General features: G+C 41.1%; 1 protein-coding gene across 1 annotated transcript in view; it reads right to left on the reverse strand.

The window, feature by feature from the left end:
• LOC145416939 (uncharacterized) overlaps positions 1 to 19,378 on the reverse strand; it is a 194,041-nt gene extending 174,663 nt beyond the window's left edge. The window contains exons 1-4 of the mRNA XM_080285794.1: positions 19,355 to 19,378; positions 12,822 to 13,052; positions 10,482 to 10,686; positions 5,324 to 5,483 (exon numbers count right to left, since the gene is read on the reverse strand). Coding sequence (XP_080141920.1) covers positions 5,324 to 5,483; positions 10,482 to 10,686; positions 12,822 to 13,038 — 582 coding nt within the window. The 5' untranslated portion in view covers positions 13,039 to 13,052; positions 19,355 to 19,378. The remainder of the gene's footprint in view (positions 1 to 5,323; positions 5,484 to 10,481; positions 10,687 to 12,821; positions 13,053 to 19,354) is intronic.
• Between the last annotated feature and the right edge of the window lie 518 nt (positions 19,379 to 19,896).

Genomic DNA, 19,896 nt, shown 5'->3' on the forward strand with positions numbered 1-19,896 from the left:
ACAGAGCCCTGAAGAACACCACTACTGATAGCTCTAGGAGAAGAACTGGCTGTCTACAGCAGCAGCTACAGAATGACCAGAAAGGAAGCTAGAGATGAAGGCACTGCTAGAAGGATAGATACCACAGGAGGGTAGTTTGGAAATTAAAGATTTATGCCAGACTCCAAAGAAAGCCTTTGAGAAGTCAAGTGCAATGGCAAAGCTTTCGCCAAAGTCCCGAAAGGAGGATGACCAGGAGTCTGAAAGGTAAGTGAGAAGATTACCAGTGGAGTGTCCCTGGTGGAAGCCATACTTACGATCAGAAAGAAGGTTGTGATAGGAAGCTGTTTTAAAAATTTTTTAAGAACTGACCCAAAAACTTTTGAGACACAGGTCGTTAAAGCAATTTGGCGATAGTTAGAGGGCTGGGAATGGTCACCCTTCTTTAGGACTGGCTGAATGAGAGCAAACTTCCAGCAAGAAGGAAAGATGCAAGTTGATACACAAAGACAAAACAGTTTATCTAGGCAGGATGTAAGCACTGAAGCACAGTTCTTGAGGACAGCAGGAGGGACCCATTGGGCCCACATGCCATGTTAGTAGTGAGGCCAGTGATGGCAGAAAATACATCAACTGATGAAATTTTAATGCCAACCATGAAGAAGTCTGAGGGGGGGAAGAGATGGAGGGACAGCACCAGAATCACCTTAGGTAGAACTGGAGGAGAAAGTCTGAGCAATGAGTTCTGCTTTATCAGTAGAAGAAATAGTTACAGGCCATCAGAATGGAAAAGGGGTGGGAAGGATGATACGGTAAAGGTGTTTGAAAGGTTTTTGCTAAAGTGCCAGAAGGAGCTGGAAGAATTCAAGTTGGAGAGTTCAGAGCATTTAGTCCATCTATCTATCTCTTGCCAGACACCTTAATCCCATACGGGGTGGCCACAAACAAATTGCCTCCACATCACCCTGTCCCCTGCCATTTCACTGCCTTGCTCCCAACTCACACCCCCCTCTCTCATATACCTCTCCACTCCACCCCATACTCTCATCTTTGGCCTCCCCCTCCCTCTCTCTCCCTCCACCTCACATACACTCTCCTCATCAGTCTCTCTCTCTACATCCTCTCCACATGGCCAAACCACCTCAGTGTGTTTCGCCTAAAGCTTCCTATCACATGCACATCCACACGACAATGCTCCTTCACATCCTCATTTGTCAGTCTGTCTCTCCTTGTGACTCCACAGGCTCCTCTCAGATAACTCATCTCCACCGCTCTCACTCTTGACTTGTGTCCCTCCAACAACGACCAAGCTTCACTTCCATACATTAGAGTTGGTATCACAATACTGTCATGTAATAACTTTTTCACTTCCATGCTCACTTCCCTGTTTCTTATCAGTGCCTTCAAGGAACCAACAACCTTTCTTCCTTGTTGCACCCTTTCATGCACTTCACCCTCCAAACATCCATCCTTACTCATCACACTACCCAAGTACTTAAACGTACTCACATTTTCCATTTCCTCATCATCCAACCTCGCTGTACATTCACTGACTTCACCTCTCTCGAAGACCATAACTTTATTCTTCCCTACATTCACCTTTAGATTCCATTTCTTACACACTCTCCCAAACTCATCCACCAAGCCTTGCAGCTCGCCTTTGTTTTCACTTAACAACACAGTATCATCTGCAAACAGCAGTACAGGGAGTTTCCAAACACTGCCCTCTCTCATTAGGGCCACTCCAACAACCATTGCCCTACCCTGTATCTCTTTTATAACCCCATCCATATACAGATTGCACAACAACGGAGACATGACACATCCCTGTTTCAATCCAACCTTCAAATAGAAAAACTCACTCAGTTCACTATCCACATGCACTGCAGCCTTAGCACCCTCATACATACTCCTCACAGCATTCAACAACTTCCCATTTACTCCATATATTCTTAATACTTTCCACAATCCTTGTCTATCCACCCTGTCATATGCTTTCTCCAAATCCATGAAGACCGCATACACCTTTCTGTCCCTTCTCTAGAAACTTTTCCACTAAAGATCTAAGAATGAATATCTGATCTACACAACCTCTTCCCTTCCTAAAGCCTCATTGTTCTTCTCCAACTAATTCCTCTGTTATTTCCCTAACTCTGTCAATAAGTATCCTACTATATACTTTTCCTATTACACTAAGAAAACAAATGCCCCTATGATTATCACACACTTCTTTTTCCCCTTTTCCTTTGTACAAGGGAATAATTATACCGGACTTCCAATCCTCCGGGGCTCTACCTTCCTCCCATGCCAATCTGCACATTTTCCACATCCATTCTACTACTGTCTCTCCCCCATGCTTCAGCATTTCACCACACACTCCATCAATTCCTGGGGCTTTCCCCATTTTTACCTTCTTCATTGCTTCTACAACTTCCATTCAACTGATTTCTTCCTCTCTTCTCACCTCCCTCCTTCTCCCAGCCATTCCCCAGCCATTTATACTTGCATTATTTTCATTCTCTATGTTCAACAATTCCTTAAAGTGTTCTCTCAATCTGCTCACGTTTCTCCCTTCTTAACTAGTAAACTACCATTTTTATCTTTCACTCCCCAACTACCTTCATTGCCACCCTGTCTGACTCTCTTTACCTCTTTCCAGAACATTTTCTTACGTTCCATCCACTTGACACTCAAATTCCTTCCAAATTCCACATCCTCTCTCTTCTTACTCCCTCTTACTAATCTTTTCACCTCTCTCTTCCTTTCTACATATAACTGATCAAATTATTCTTAGCAGAGCGAATAACTGACTTAGCACAATTCCAGGCAGAAACATAAAGATGAGATGAGATTCAGGGGTGAGTTGGTTCCGGTACCTTTTGTAAGCCTTCTCCTTGTTCTGGACAGTATTAGAACAAGCATGATTAAACCATGGCTTTAAGCATTAGTCAAAGGAAGAATGTATGCTTCCATGCCCAAGAGAATAACCTCTGTAATGCACATGGCACACTCAGATGGCTCTGGGCCATGGAAGCAATGATCATTCCAGGGAAAATAAAAGAAGTACTGCCTCAACGCCTCCCAATCAGCAGCTCCACAGTGGCACAACTAATGTTTCTTTGGAGGATCCACAGGCCATACTGGAGCAATAGGACAGGTTAAGTTGATAAGCTTTTGATCATAGGAGCCCAATGGAGAGGAAAGATTTACAGCATAAGCAGCAGGATTAGTTGTAAGGAAGAGGTCAAGTATGTTGGAACTCTCTCCAAGGCAGTAAGGGAAACCGGTAGGGTGCTGTACAAGTTCCTCTAGGTCATTAACCCTTGTGTTACCATTCGACATAGGCTGCATCCTACCGTAGGCGAGTGCTTGGGATGCAAGCCTCGGCGCCCAAGGCCAAATATTGAGACCCCCCCCCCCATGTCACCGTGCTATTCCCACACATTCGATAGTTCATAAACAATTTTTCCTTACACCCTTATTTATGCTTTGATAATCATAATTTTTCTTACCGTAATCTTGAATAAATGTACTTGCTTTATGGTGTAAAAAACATCAGTTGAATGTAAATTATACCTTAATTTTTTTTTTTTTTACTTCAGTTTTTCCTCAAGAAAATATAATTTTTATGGTAAATATTACTGAGAAAAAGTTACAGGGAATTCATTTGGTTACATTTTAGTGTATAAAGAATTACTGTAGGTCAATCAGGTCCGATTTTACGAAAAGTGAAAGGAAATTATCTTATGCTCGAGCAAGGCTCGTAGCACACTAACTGGGGCAGTGGGGTGATGCTGGGTGTGGCGTGGGTTAAGCGCAGCAGAGGGATACACTGAGAAGCAAGTAGTGCTTTATTCTCGTCCAAAAATGGATGCAAAATCATTCAATAACCAAAACAACTGGGGACATTTCGTTTGATGCAACTGGCGTCGAATGTTATGAGCAGGTGAAATATGCACAGATGAAGCCTGCATCAAATGGTTACAAGTAAGTGAAATTTGTACCACACCCATAAACATGAAAGGGTTAAGGGTAGAAAAGATTCTTGTAGGTTTGTTCACTGGGTGGATCAGTGAAACAAGAGGACAGCCAAAGGTGGTGTTGAACACTGAAATCTCCTAGAATGGAGATTTCAGCGAAAAGTCTATGATATGTTCCATTGTAGAAGTAAGGCAGTAGAAGAATTTTTCAGAGTCAGCAGAATTAGGGAATAAGCAAACAGAACAGAGAATGACAGGAAAGCCGAAGCCAGAGAGTTGAGAATTCAGAAGAATCAAGTTCTGGATCACAAAAGCAAGATAAGTCATTGCGTACATGTACGCAACAGCCACCTTTGGCTTTGAAATGAGTACAGAGAAAGTGGGAGGATACAGAGAAGGGTTTGCTATCAGATGCCTCAGACAGCTGAGTCTCAGTTACGAAGAGAGAAGATGAAGTTTACAGGAGGAGAGGTGGTGCTCAACTGAGGGAAAGTCAGAGGAAAGGCCACGAATGTTGCAGAAATGAAAATGAAGAGTCAGACAGTGGTTCCAGGCATCTTCCCATGTCGTCACCAGGAGAGGGGCATTTATACCCCCCCGAGGACTCCAAGGCTTAGTTAAACAATGCCATTTTGGTTAATTCTGAATAGGAAGTGTAGTGTGTAATGTGCATCAAGTCTGGTGTTGACAGTTAGTGAAACTTGTATTGGAGAGTATGCTGGCTTACTCTCTGTGTTACTGAAACACTGAAAAAGTACAGCAAAGAGGGATGGTCAGGAACTAGTCCTGAGGACTGATGAAACAGGAGCTCCAGCTCTTCCTGTCACCAGCTTTTCACCAGCGTTATTGTGTCTAAATTGTAAATGGGAAAATTTGGGTTTACACATGAGGTGCCTGATACCAATTAGGATAATACCCAAAGGCTCTGTGCTTTCATCATCACACACTAAGCGTAGTAACCAAGAGATCACTGTACTTATGAACTAAACTAATTCCTGAAGATTATTCATAAGTTGAACTTCTGATATGTGGATATACCAAGATGACAATGACTACCCTAGTCAGTCTCGTTGATGCCTGAGTACACGAACGGAAGTGTTCCTCATTACCTTCAGGATCATGCTCATGCTCATGATATAAGCTCCTCTGGGCACTATAAATGAATTAAGTACTGAAGGAACTACATACAACTGTAGCTATACAATCTATTCCCCCCCCCCACTCGTACACACGGATGCTGAGAGAGAGAGAGAGAGAGAGAACAAAAACACACACTATTGCAGATGATGGAAGATGATAGTGCAACTTTTTAAAGCTTGCTATGCAGTCTTATCTTAGGTACAGTTATATTTCAAGTAACTTACCATAAGCAGAGTCTCCTTAATGTATGTGACAGAGAGAACGGGAATCTCAGGACACACTATGGCTCTTACAAACGGCAGAAGTTCTTCATCAGTGATGGCCAGGTTTGCAATCTTGCTATGTGATGATGACACAGTCTGTGCACCACCCTCTTGCACAATCCTATAAAAGATCATATACTTCAGTCTGATATATTTACAATTAACAAACTGTGCACTACCCTCTTGCACAATCCTATAAAAGATCATATACTGCAGTATGAGATCATATTTACAATTAACAAACTGATGCCTAGGGGCAAAGTGGGTTAAGGTGTTCCAACCAGATCTGGGCAAAAGGGTTTAAATCAAGGGGATGGTTAGGGGTTTTTGCTCACATAATGCTACTCAAAGAAAAGCAACTGGTCATTCCTGCCTTGCATATCTGGACTGAACAGTCTAGCCTCTTGCCACTACATTCCTGATGGCACAATAAAGGACTGAATGACAAAGGGGTTTTGTTCACATAAAGCAACTCTTGAAAACACAACTGGTCATTCCTGCCTTGCATATCTGGACTAAACAGTCTATAGTCCTTCCAAAATATCCAGATCGTTTAGGCGCTGTCCCTCACGGGAATTCCCCTTCGTGCGACGCTGCCGAATCTGTACCAAAACACACCTCTCTGTCTCATGTCAGCTATTTACCACTTCTAAATGAAATTTATCAACAGTATATACCGTATATATACGTATATATATATATATATATATATATATATATATAATATATATTTATATATATATATCTATAATATATATATATATATATATATCTAAAGTCATTTTCAGTATCGGCGCAGAAAGCGATCCGTCATTCGTTTAGTCTCAGATCACGCTAGGTCGCAACATGGGCGCCTGTTTAAACACACACTAGCATTCGTTCCATCAACTAGTTCACCAACCATTTATATTTTTATGCTGTATTTCAAAAGTTAATCCTCCTTACCATGCCCCTTAATGCAAGTGTAGCTTCTGCAATGAATAAAAGTGTTAAAAGGAGGAATTTGCTTACACAAAAATGGGTCAGAATATTCTGCAGTGTTTAATGATTACTGTAGGTTATTTTTTGTACTTAAATGTACTTTACTTGTACATCAAACATTAGCTTCTTGCCAATATGGGCATTATCAATATGCCAAAGATGACAATGTATTTTTTGCCTACATAAGTTTTATTTTTATTCCAAATATTACAGTTAATTAATTTATTTATTTTTCTAGATTACCCTGATGGTCCGGACAATCTGCTAATTCGGACAACCCTTCCCCCCATATAGTCCGAATGAGAGAGGTTCTACCGTATATATATATATATATATATATATATATATATATATATATATAAAGTCATTGTTAGTATTAAAAACAGTAGGCATTTTCTTAAACTATATAGCCTTATTTTATATATATATATATATATATATATATATATATATATATATATATATAATAAGGCTATATAGTTTAAGAAAATGCCTACTGTTTTTAATACTAACAATGACTTTTTATAAATATCACAACACTTGGCAACGTTGCTGTCCACCACTGTCATGCTTGTAGGTGAGTCAGTGAGGGTAGGTCAGGTATTAATCCGCAGGTCACTTCATAAATATCACAACACTTGGCAACGTTGCTGTCCACCACTGTCACGCTTGTAGGCGAGTCAGTGACAGTAGGTCAGGTGTCAATCCGCAGGTCACTTCCTCTCTGACCACCATCAAAGATACAAGCTTTTCCTCAAATCATAATAATTCATAAAACCGTACAGATTTTATAAAGAAATAAATCTCCAAAAACTGTAGATTTTATATGGAGAGAAAGAGAGAGAGAGAGAGAGAGACAGACAGACAGACATAGTCAGGAGATTTTTTCTCAAATTCTAATAGTTCATAAAACCATATAGACTTTTTACAGAAATAAATCTTCATAAAATGTTGATTTTATATCCAGAGAGAGAGAGTTGGGGAGAGAGGTAGTGAGCTGGGAGTGAGGGTTAACCCTTGTCTCTAATCTGATAATTGGCCCCGTAGAAACTGTGGCAACGTCGCACGTAGGGGAACTCCCATGAGGGACAACACCTACACGATCTGGATATTTTGGAAGGACTATAGCCCCAAGCCACTACACTCCTGATGGCATAATAAGGGACTGAATGACAGACAGACACATATGCTGATATATACTAAGTACCGTACTCTGTGGGTGTATGAACAAAAATTCTTCACTGTAGGTCTGGAATGTGTTCTGAACTCTGTCAACTTTCCATATCATTTGTGCTGCAAATTTGTACTGTAAATGTGTACTGTCAATTGTTGTTGCTCGACACCAGCGACATCAGAAGAGTAACAACAATCACAAGCATGCAGCCTGTGACAGACAGCACCTTACCAGATAGGAATAGGGTTCTTCCACAAGGTGAGGCGCTGTGAAAATAGAGGAGGCGTAGCCCCCAAGGATGAGTAATGCATATGAGATATGAATTTTGATACCATGAAATAAGTGATCCTTTGGGCCTTGAGAAACCAGAAGTTATTCACCAGTCATGTTTTTTTTTATCTGTCTCTTTCATATGTGATCTGAAGGTTACACTGTATTGTACAGTAAAATACGGGTAGATTGTTGGTATCCACAAATGACTTCCTGGACTGAATAAAATCATCTAGTAGCAGCACACACACACACACACACACACACACACACACACACACACACACACACACACACACATATACAAAATAATAATAATTATAACACAACATTAATAACGAGGTTAAAAGTAAAACTCCATCCTGATTCAGGTATTCGCCTGCTCATACTCAGTGCTGATGTTCAAGGCCTCCTTGTATTCAACCCTACGAGACAGCACTTAAGCAGTAAGGGTTAATGATGAAAGATGGCACTGGAAGGTTTAACCCCTAAAACGCGGCTGTGTACAGTCGATCCCCCCCGAGTGGCGGGGTTGTATCGCGGTCTGAGCACCTGTAGGAAAATATTCGCCAAAAATCAGAGATTAACCCTAGAACATTATACTTGGTATGGCAGATAGTACTTACATTCACCTTTCTCCAGAGACAGGTGTTGAGCCTTCATGGACTACCCAAGGACTTGTGGAGACTTGCAAAGTTGGGTAACCAAATCTTCACTTTCACACCTCCAGCAACCCGGTTTCCCCTCTACCACAGCCTCATTCTGTCACAGTAAACTTTATACTACAACGTAAAGGTAGTTAGGAATCCGTATTTGTACAATAAGCACTGAAAATAAGGCTAAAATCAACGAAGCATACGGCCGACATGCACTGTGGCGGCGGTCTTCCTGTCACTCAACAAACATTTCCATTTTCACAGCTAAAAACATGTATACTACATTATTTTCAATCATATTACTTCCCAAAAGATCACCACGGCGCGCTCTTTATTCTGCCTTACGTCCGCCACTTTATTCTCGTTCCTGTCGGCCGCTTGCACTGACTGGGAAGAGCTAGAACTCGCCATAATCTCACTTTGAAAGCCTGCAGTAAACTGACGCTAAACAGAGGCAAACCGTGAGAAAAAAAGCTAGTGTTACAACTGGGGAAACAAGCGTTTCCTAGTAGCATAAACTGCTTGTGAGAGGAGATCGCAGATTTACAGTTCTGAGTGCTCAGAGCGCTGCCAAGTATCACAGCCAGGCTGGCCGGGCCGTGGTGGGGGGTGGACGGGGGGAAAACGTGATATTTGGCAACAACTGAGGTCAGTAGTACAAAGGTAAAGTATGCTAGTTGTAGCTAGAGAGTGGTGGTACTGATAGACAAAACCAGCTGGAGCCTGCTTGCCCACGGTTATTCAAAATTTACTAAAATCGAAAACGCGACGACCCGCCGTCCTGTCCTTTTGGCCGAGCGTCGCAAACGCGACGATCCGCGTTTTAGGGGTTAATAAAGCTTGGGGATGGGATGGAGAAGAAATGGTGAGCTCCGCTGAGGACTCTTGGTCAAAGAGCATGGCTGCCTGGTCAAAGATCCACACAGGGCTTCCTTCACGATGGCTGGGGCACTGCTACCGACTTCCACAAGGGACAACAAGGAACCTTCATTTGCAGAAACTGTGGAATGAACTGACAGCATGACTGTCTGGCCAAAGATCCACACATTGACTTCCTTTGTGAGTGACTGGGACACTGCTACTGACTTCCACAAGGTATGACATGGCTTCATTGCAGAAATTGTGGAATAAACTGACAGCATCCTTCACTGCTGCATTTGCCTCAGGTGGCTTACAAGTGCCTCTCCTCCAACAGTGCCTCCCTCAGGAGACAAAATATCAAAAGGTAGCCATGAGTGGCTCTTGTCAGAAGCAATTTGGCTGGAGAGCTAGCATCATCTAGAGTACTGATAGGAGACCTGGCAGCAGAAGGTTGAGGTGGGGGTTCTTAGGAAGGACGCTGGTGGGATTACTGTACTTTAAGTTACCGTACTTGTCTTCTGTCATTCTTTCCTTTTACTTCTGCCTATGGGTGACTCTACACTTAGTGACAAGCTAAATGGTTTCCTGTACACTAGGAAACCATTTGCTATGTTGGGTGGTAACCAAATAACCATTTTATGGCACCTGGTTGTTTTGTGGGTAATTAAGGCTCTCCAATCACACTGAACCAGTGTAGATTTAAATCCAAGGGGTAGTTGGGGTTTATTGCTCACGTTATGCCACTCAGGGATGAGTGAGGCTGGTCATTCTCATTTTAAATGTCTGGACCAACTTGCCTAGCCCAGGGTTCCTATGCTCCTCATGGGGCAACGTAGGATTGGATGATGGATGGATGGATGAACAGTAATTTGTAATTCAATACCAGTATATAATTGGCACATTGTTACAATTCGTGATACGTTACCTATAATGCTGATGGAAGCTACAAGCATCACCCACTGCTTCAATTTTAACCACTCAAACACTACCTGTACCCAAAACACAACCAAAACAAACTACAATGGAAACCAATGAATGCTTTTTTTTTTCTTTCATTCTTTCTTTCTCCCCTGAGGTGGGAGTGCCTGCATGATAAGCACAAGTTTTCACCTGGAAAGCTAAAACTGGTCTTTATGCTAAGCCACGTTTATAAATGACAAAACATTAGCCCACTCACTTGCGAAAGGATTTTGTAATGCCTTGGTTGGACAACTTGATGTATATGGTTTTGCCCGAATAGAAACCCTCCTTGAACTTTGACCGGTAAAGGCGACAGTATCGTGCCACCTCTTCATGGTCTGGCAATTCATACATCCTCTCATCAATCCAGTGACCCACCTTAGAGGAATCACTCAAATAGTCTGCACACAGAACCCATTTTCCTGGTAAAACAAATAAGTAAGTTAATAATCTTAAAATCTAATGTCACTTTCCTAAACCAATAGTTTACTCCTAAGGGGTGACACCCCCTACACCTCCCCCCAAAAAAATAACTCTCTCAAAACAGTCTGAGTTTCTCTTCAGACATCTGAATGGCTAGTGATTCAGTACCATAATAAAAATAATCAATATTTGACTTCATATAACCTGGGCAAATACTATCAGGCACTTGAGATCCTGATCAATTTGGTTACTTACAATGAGGGTGACAGCTGAAAATACAGTACACAATACTACAAAGCTAACACATACTTTCCTCCCTGCTGAAGGAGAATACCAGCTACTATACCTGCTGCAAATGGCTAGCTCCAGCAATACACTTATTAAAACACTGGCTTATGCTACTAGAATGATTATATAATTTGTCAACGAAGTTAACTATCACTCCCGTAACTCCAGTCCGTCATGAATATTAAAAATATTAAACACCCTCAAGGCACCTCATCTAACCAGTCACTCACATTACAGAGACATCCCAAATTCCTGATTCACTTATGACTTTTTCAACACAGAGGCAACATCAGTCCAGAAGGAATCTATTAAATTCTATTCCTTGAAATCTCTCACAAGCCCTACCTTCAGAAAGCTGAGGAATCACTGCACAGTCTATATAAAGGTCATCTGAACAACAATAAAATATACCAGCCACACTGGGCCTTAACTGTTCCAAACAAGAAAAGATCCAAAACACACAATCCAAAGCTTTAAAACAATAACACAATATAGCTACAAAACCATGGATCATCTGTGCCAAGAAATGAATGCAATCAACAAGGGCCAATGAGAGGTGCCCAATATAAAGCTTCAGCACAGGATCCACCCCATCAGCACAGGATCCACTTTATGCTGTACCACCCATATCGCAGAGAAACATAAAATGAACAACTTTCCAGCATAACACAGAATGCAACATAGTTCTCTTCCATCCATCACTACACATACCAAACATAATCACAAATACACAGAGCCACCACTGCTCTCCAGATTTTCTAGCCAGACAGCATCCTTCATAACCATCATCAGCCAATCATTCCTAAGATACTCCCCTTCCCAGAGACACACTAGTGCGCCTAACCAGATTACAATGTTGTCATTGTCCTTCCCTGTTCCAGTACCAACACAAAACACTGTACAAATTCAAAACAATCCACTTGTCCTCACTGAAATGCGGCCCCTCACACCACAACATACTTACTCATGCATCTCTCTCTTTCAACACAATCCTTCAACAAAAACAATAATATCTGGGTGCACCTGGCTGAAGTGTCTGGTTTTCTTGCTCCACTAGGTTCACAAGCATATGAGCCAGAGTTCACAACAATTAAAAAGAGCTCTTCACTATCTGGTAAAAACGGCAAAGAAATGGACTACCATAATATTATCTACAGAGTATACTACCTATACTAACTATGTACAGAATATTTTGCCAGATGCCTTAATCCCGTAAGAAGTGGCCACAAACAAATCAGCTCCACATCACCCTGTCCTCTGCCATCTGGTTGCTCTCTCTCCAACTCACACCCTCCTCTCCCATATACCTCTCCACCCCATCCCTCCATCTCATCCTTGGTCTCCCTCCTCGGACCCCCTTCCCCCCTTCACCTTATTCACATACACTCTCCTAAGCATACATTCATTCATCATCATCTCCACAGCGCCAAACCAGCTCCAAAATATCTCTCCTACTGTTTTCTATGATATCCACATCAGAACCACAATGCTCCTTCACTTCCTCATTTGGCTTTTTGCCTCTCCATATACCTCCACAGCTTTTCTCAGACAACTCATTTCCACTGCTCTTACTCTTGTCTTTCCATAAAAGTCCAAACTTCACTTCCATATGTTAGAGTGGGGATCACAATTCTGTTATGCAGCAACTCTTTTACCCCCATGCTTACTCTCCTCTTCCTTATCACTGCTCTCCATGATCCTGAAATCTTACTTCCCTGCTCTACACTTTCATATGTACTTCTTCTTCTAAACTTCATCCTTACTCATCATACTACCAAAATATTTGAAGGCATTCACATTCTCCACTTCCTACAAGGAGAAAAAAGCATTATAAAATGTATCTTACCTCCTGCCAATGCACAAAGAACCTTTTCTGTGTTAGTAAAAGTTTTGGCGACGACATGAGTGCAATTTGGGGTAAAGAAATTTTTGGCGGTGGACTCAACAATGCCTCCAAGTGCTTCAACTATCTTCTTGTACACCACCTGTGACTCCTCCGGAATATCAGAAAATAAAAATCTTCGGATCTCAGTCCCCGATGAAGCACTGGATTTGATGTTCATCCTTTTGTATCATCCTGGAAAGTACAATACCAATACTTAATTTACAACAGTAATTATGTATCATTAACAATGTGCAATACACAAGTATCAGAAATACTTACCTATATAAAAATGAGCAATACAGGAATGTGTATGTACAATGAATCCAGTACAATACTGTAATGTGAATAATGCTGGTTGATATGAAAGAAATGACTATGAATTTACAAGATATGGTACACAACTATGCACCCACTACTGTATCAAGCCTCAGAAGTTCATTTCAGGCTTTTATTATTTTTTTTTATTTGGTGGCCCTTGTAGCAGGCAATGGCAACTATCATTCACACATGATGTGGTGCTGCCTACTTCTTCCTTTACCTCTATAACTTATTTTTGTGTCTGCCCCTCTCTCTTACTACTTCTCCCTTTCATTCCTCTTATTCATTCATTCACTCATCATCCAATTCTACGTCGCCCCATGAGGAGTGCAAGAGCCCGGGGCTAGGCAAGTTGGTCCTGACATTAAGATGAGAGTGACTAACCTTACTCATCCCTAAGCGGCATTACATAAGCAATAAACCCCATCCACCCCTTGGATATAAACCTGCACGAACTGGAGTGCTGTAATTATCCACTAAACCGACAGGCGCCAAAATCTGGTTACATAGTTACCACCCAGCACAGTAAATTGTTTCCTGGTGTACAGAAAACATTTTGGCTTGTCACTCACTGTAGCGTCACCCACAGGCAGATGGAAGAAGAAAGAATGAAGGAAAGACAGACAGAAGAGGGAATGTAGTCACCCATAGGTGTAAGGAAGAGGAAAGAGTGAAGGAAATAAAACCAGAACAGGAAGGAAGGAAAGAAGGAAGAGAGGAAAGGGCAGACAACCGAGAGCGGCACTACATCGAGTGAGTGGGTGGTGGACGCCCGCACCTACCACCAAGAAAACAATAAAATGCTAAAATATGCATCTGGTGATAATGCTTTGGGGTTACACAAACCTATGACTTGTTTATGCATTTCAAAAATACAGCAGATGAATGTCAACATATGACGATGCACGTTCTGGTCGCCCTTCCATCAGTTCAACTCCTGACAATATGGCCAAAGTTCGTGCACTCATCCCCGAAGATCGCAGAAGGAAAATCCATGATATTTGTGATACTGTTAGCCTATCCTATGGAACTTACGAACACATTTTGTCTGGTGATGTGAGGTAAATATGTCCAGACAAGAGACACACAAACGAATGAGTGCTTCACCACGACAATACGTCCACCCAAGCAACCCTTTTTGTTTTGGGCAACAAAAAACACCCCAGTTGTCCCACAATCCCCGCATTCACCAGAAGTGGCCTCCTGTACTTTTTCCCCTTCCGAAAATGAAAAACCAGCTGAAAGGACTAAGATTTGGCACCACAGAGGAGATCCAGGAGAAAATCGCGCAAGGTCCTACACAAGCTAATGTTCATGGACTTCCACAACACATTCTGATCAAAGACGAAGCACTGGGATTGATGTCTCATGTCCAAGGAGACTACTTTGAAGGGAAAGGTGGTGATTAGGACTTGACATAAATTTTTTTCTCTTTTTTAATCAGATTTTGGGAACTTTAGGGAAGCACCTAGTATTGTAGGCTGGTAACTTGTGATTGACTGAAGAAAATGAAAGGGAGGTAGAGGAAAGATTTAGGAAGTGGAGAGATAGAACGGGGTACAAGAGTGTGGATAAAATACAAGTCACGATATCTATGGTTTGTGGCAGTAATGTCAAAGCAGACGGAGTGTGGCCACGTGCAGTTTGCCAAAAGGGTGTGGGAAGTAACTCCATTTGTGCAGTATTTGTGATTTGTGGATACATAAGAGATGTAGTGGTATTAGAGGGTGACTGCTGATAATGCTGATTTCCTGCGTGCAGTGTGTCGGGGAGACAACAAAGCGACTGTATGGCATGAAAGGATTGATCTTGCTGGTGAGCCTCTTGAATGTATGGAAGAGTTTTGTTATTTGGGGGACATGTTTTGTACTGGAGGTGGGGCTGGAACTAGCTCCATTGTTAGGATAAGGAGTGACTGAAGGAAGTTCAGAGAGCTGTTGCCTCTCCTGACATTGAGAGGGCTCTCCCTCCATGCTATCAGATCTTTACATGCAGCACATGTTAGGAGTGTATGGTAATGCTGCATGGTAGTAAGACCTGGGCAGTGCAGGAAAAGAATATTCATAGGCTCAAACATACAGAAATGACAATGATTAGATGGATGTAAGTGCATCCTTGGATGCAAGGCCAGGAGGGAGGCTAGGTTTACAACTGAAGAGTTGAGATAAAGGATAGGACTGGAGCGTATTGGTGCTGTAATGAGGAAGGGCAGACTGGGCATGTGGAGAAGACAGAGGATGACAATTGGGTGCAGTAAGTGAGAAGTGTGAACATCAGGGTTTGGGTTGTGAAAGGCAGACTGAAAATGACCTGGGGAAAGGTCATAGAGTGTGACGTCAAGACTAAGGGACTGAATAGGAAGGCTGCCAGAGATCAAACAGCAAGGATGGCTGCCATTAGGTGACAAAGGCCAAGGCACAAAAACATGTTAGATGCTTTACAAACAATACAAATGAACAGGTTAGCAAAATAATGTTTGTCAATTTAATTAAAACACTTCATATTTGGTAAAATCTAAGACATACCCAGTTTAAAGTACAATAATGTAACATTTATTTCTGAAAAATTTTAAAAACAAACATTAAAAAATGCCCACAATTTATGCTTTAAAAAAAAAAAAAAAAAAAAAAAAAAAAAATCCAGTCAACACTTCATTCCTTTCAGAACTTTGGAAATACCACATGTCCTCAGATTATAATCATCAGGGCTTCTCTGGTGCACTGACATCATGTCTGGCTGGCAGGATCAGCAATTAACATGCCGTCATGGGCATTCAGGAAGTTTTCTCCATGATTAAAAATTAGACATATTTTATTCTCTTAGTTTTTTTCTTCTTTAATAAAATGTCAATTACCTGTGATGTACCAAGGCCTAAGCCAGTACTAAAATTACTGGTAATTCTTTACCAAAAGGGCATGGCAATTCCACCTACAGTAAATTCTTACTTATCTGTCATCACAATATCCAGCACAGCTATCTCAGCTCTGCTAAAGCAATATCCGGCAATTTTTATGCAACATCCAGTGCTGAAACATGACTTCACTGGTGGTCCAATGCAATATCCAGCATTGATGGGTCTCAACTGGCTTGTAAGCGGTAGCCAGCTGGCACCAGGGGAAGTCCCAAAACTTGGGAGACAATCAAAACGCCCGCTATGCGCCAGTCAATTAGAATCCGTCGCAGGTGTAGCTTTATCCCATGTACCAAGAATACCGCCACGCTCTCATTCTCACCTGTGGATGTCGTAAAGTCAAGACATGCCTGTGCACTTCCACTCTTCTGGCCATGCGGCAGTAACCCTAGTGATTTGACTACCTCTGTGGCACCTTATATTCAAGCTACCGTACTGTACTTATTGTATTGCAAAGCTAATGGCCTGTCAGTGCTCATGTCCTAGTGCTCTATTGTGACTGTTAAACTACCCCTGTGGTGTATGTGTACTGTACTGTATATGAGTATAAACCCCCCAGTGCTGATTCTCCCCATCGATACCATTAGTTTACCATGGCCACCCCAAAGCTAGTTTCAATGAGGTGGTCAGTTCAGGATCGGGGCAGTAAGCCTGCGCTGGCTCATATATAGCCCCCCTACTTGCCTAAATAGTGGGTCAATTCTGGCCTTAAAACTGTTCACTGTATTACCCATTACGGCTTCGCCTGTCAGATTATTCCACTCGTCCACCACTCTACTTGAAAAGCAGAATTTCCTCATATTGTCGTGGTCTTTGTTTGAAAATCTTGAGCAGGTTCCCTCTTGTTATTCCTGGTCCATAATGAAGAATTCTTTCTTTAATCTTTCTAAACCTTTTATTATCTTAAAAACTTCATTTAGGTCACTTCGTAATCTCCTCATCTCCAGTGATATCAGTCCAGTCTTCTTCAATCTAATCTCATAGGGATCCTCCTTTATACTGTCTACAATTCTTGTCATTCTTCTTTGCACCTTTTTTATATTATCTACATCTTTCTGATTGTAAGGTCTCCAAGCCTGCTGACAGTACCGGTACTCTAAATGCGGTCTTACCAGAGACTTATATAAGCGTATGATATTGGTTATATTCCTGTTGTCTACTGTTCTCTTGATATCTCCCATAATTTGGTTAGCCTTGGTCACTATTATGGCTACCTGGGTACTCTGACTCAGTAATCTATGAATTGTCACTCCTAGGTCTTGCTCATAAACCAACACTTGGGGAGTACATACAATAGGCTAGTAGACTATGTGCAGTACTGTATTAGTGTACTGTATCATTACTGCAGTGTTTTTATACCAATACCGGGTATGCTCAGATTTCAATTTTTACTCATGGTAAAGCTTTTAAGATAGGGGGCTGAGATGGATAGAATCAAAATATCCGGCTCAAAGCCGAATGTTGCGTTGGATATCCAATATCCGGCATTTTGCTTCAACCAGTATGGGACCTGGCTGCATTGCAAAGGATAATTGAGAGTTTACTGTTTATTATAACAATCCCATGACGTCAAGGTGCCATAAGTAATTTTGGTACATATGCAACACAGATAGTTAACTCTTGAATTGTGACTGCAAGAATAGACTGGAAAAAACAAAACATACCTATTTTTGGGTATTTACGGAAGCAGCCAGGTCGCCCGCAGCAGCATTTACCAACAATCTCTCCGACTGGCCGCGTTGTTTACAAACCATCGCTCCAACTGGACGTTCCAGTGTATCTTGTGTCATAGTTATGGGAAACTTAAATGATTTAATCATACCTAACCAAACCAAACCTAATCCAGTCTAACTTGCATTTGACAACCAGCTTTCAAATGTAATAATGAGCATAAGCAACATAAAATATGGCCAGCTACTGGTGGATGTCGGCGTAATATTTATGCATTCTAAATCCTCAAGTATAGATGTCAAAGGTGAGTTTATAAAAACCCCCAATAGTCATGATAATCCAGGAAAAATAACAAGTAACCTAAGAAAGACTCATTTCAATGGAAAATATGGAAAAGCCATGCCTCTTTGGTAAAAAATGGTAAAACTATAGTTTCACCCAAAAACAGAATTATGAGATATGGACCCATTTTTTCAGTATTTTTGACAATTTTAAGACACTTTTCTTCTAAGGCATTTTCGTTGCAAATTATTTTTGTTTTACTCTTGAAGACAGCCTAACCTAACCAAACCGAACCTTCTGGAGTAAAATAAAAAAATAATTTGCAACAAAAATACCACTGAAGAAAAATGTCCTAGAACTCAAATACTGAAAAAAATGGATCAAAATCCTGTAATTCTGTTTTTGGCTGAAACTAGAGTAATACCAGATCAATAAATTATTTTCCTTAGGAATGTAAGTTTCTAATAAAAACAGCTGGAATCGCTTCACCACTATCTTTCAATAACTTTTGAATTCCAATTATTTTGTCTGAATATTTACCATTTTGAAACTACCTTTGACTGACACCAAGAATACGGCATTGTGATTTAGTGGTTTGGGGAGAGAGGCAATCCAAAGTGTAAAAGAAAATAAAACTGAAAAGTCGCAATCCAACTCTAACTTTGAGCGACAACTATGCTGTACCTATTACAGTGGAGTCTCTTTTATCTGAAATTTTTTTAACCATAATATACCATTAACCATAAGTTTTACTAAAACGTTCTCATTTTGATTAACTGCAAAAATCTGAAATCTATCCAAAAATTCAAACACGGCAGGCTTGTTTCGTGCCACTAGCGTTAGTTTACAGTTGCTCCGCAACCGTAAACTAACACTAGTGGTGCATTTGACAGTTTCTGTTAGTTACAAAGTGGAGTTACATACGTAGTTACTACAGTGTATTGTTTGGGTGATGGCTAAGTGGCTTTTGGGGTGATGGTGGTGGTGGTGGGCTAGACATCGCTAGCCCTGGGTGATGGGTGAGTACAGTACTGTTCCCTTGTTTCCTACATATTATTACAGTGTCTTTTATCCGAAAAAATCGATTAAACGAAACTCTGAAAGTCCCATGATTTTCGGATAAGAGACTCCACTGTACTTGACACTACCCTCACTCTGGGCAGTAAATCCTTTAGGCAAGTAATTTTCTTCAACACTAATTCATTTGCTCCCGTATATTCTTCAGACTTGTACCTGATCATACCACCTTGTCACATATGATACTTTTGTACGATTTAAACTCCACACCTCGAATAAATCGCTAAATACTTACGGACTTCCGATCTCGCGGCAATTTCTGTTTATTTACCATTGCAAATCAGCTGCCAAGTGTCGCCATTCGTAAATTTAGCATATCGTACATTCTAATGAGAAGGATATACACGAAATTATACTATTGTCTCACATTTCATATTTATCTGCATATTTTCATGTACGATTTTTTATTGGCACTTTGCTTGAAATTATATGTGAACCAAGAACTCTGAATCAACACTCATGTAACCGAGGTGCTTTAATACGTTTAGACAAAACGCGTTTCACAAACCAGCAAAATTAGATCTGAAAATAGTATTGTAATTATAGTACACCAAATATGCTATAACAGAGAGGTTTTCATGTGTTTTATAGAAGATTCGTATTTAAGTGGCCTTGGGTATTTCGCAATGAGCTCTAGTATGGAGGGGTTATCTCCGCAGCGAGCGTGTGACTTTGGCCGCCACATTGAAACACCCGCACTCCTCGCCTCCACCATAATAATGCAATTGGAACACTGTACTTAGTTTGCTGTTTCGATGCTGCTTGCATAAGATGAGT

Source organism: Coenobita brevimanus, chromosome 108 (assembly GCF_032717465.1).
Source record: "Coenobita brevimanus isolate Jiangsu-jjx chromosome 108, ASM3271746v2, whole genome shotgun sequence".
Classification (NCBI taxonomy): Eukaryota; Metazoa; Arthropoda; class Malacostraca; order Decapoda; family Coenobitidae; genus Coenobita; species Coenobita brevimanus.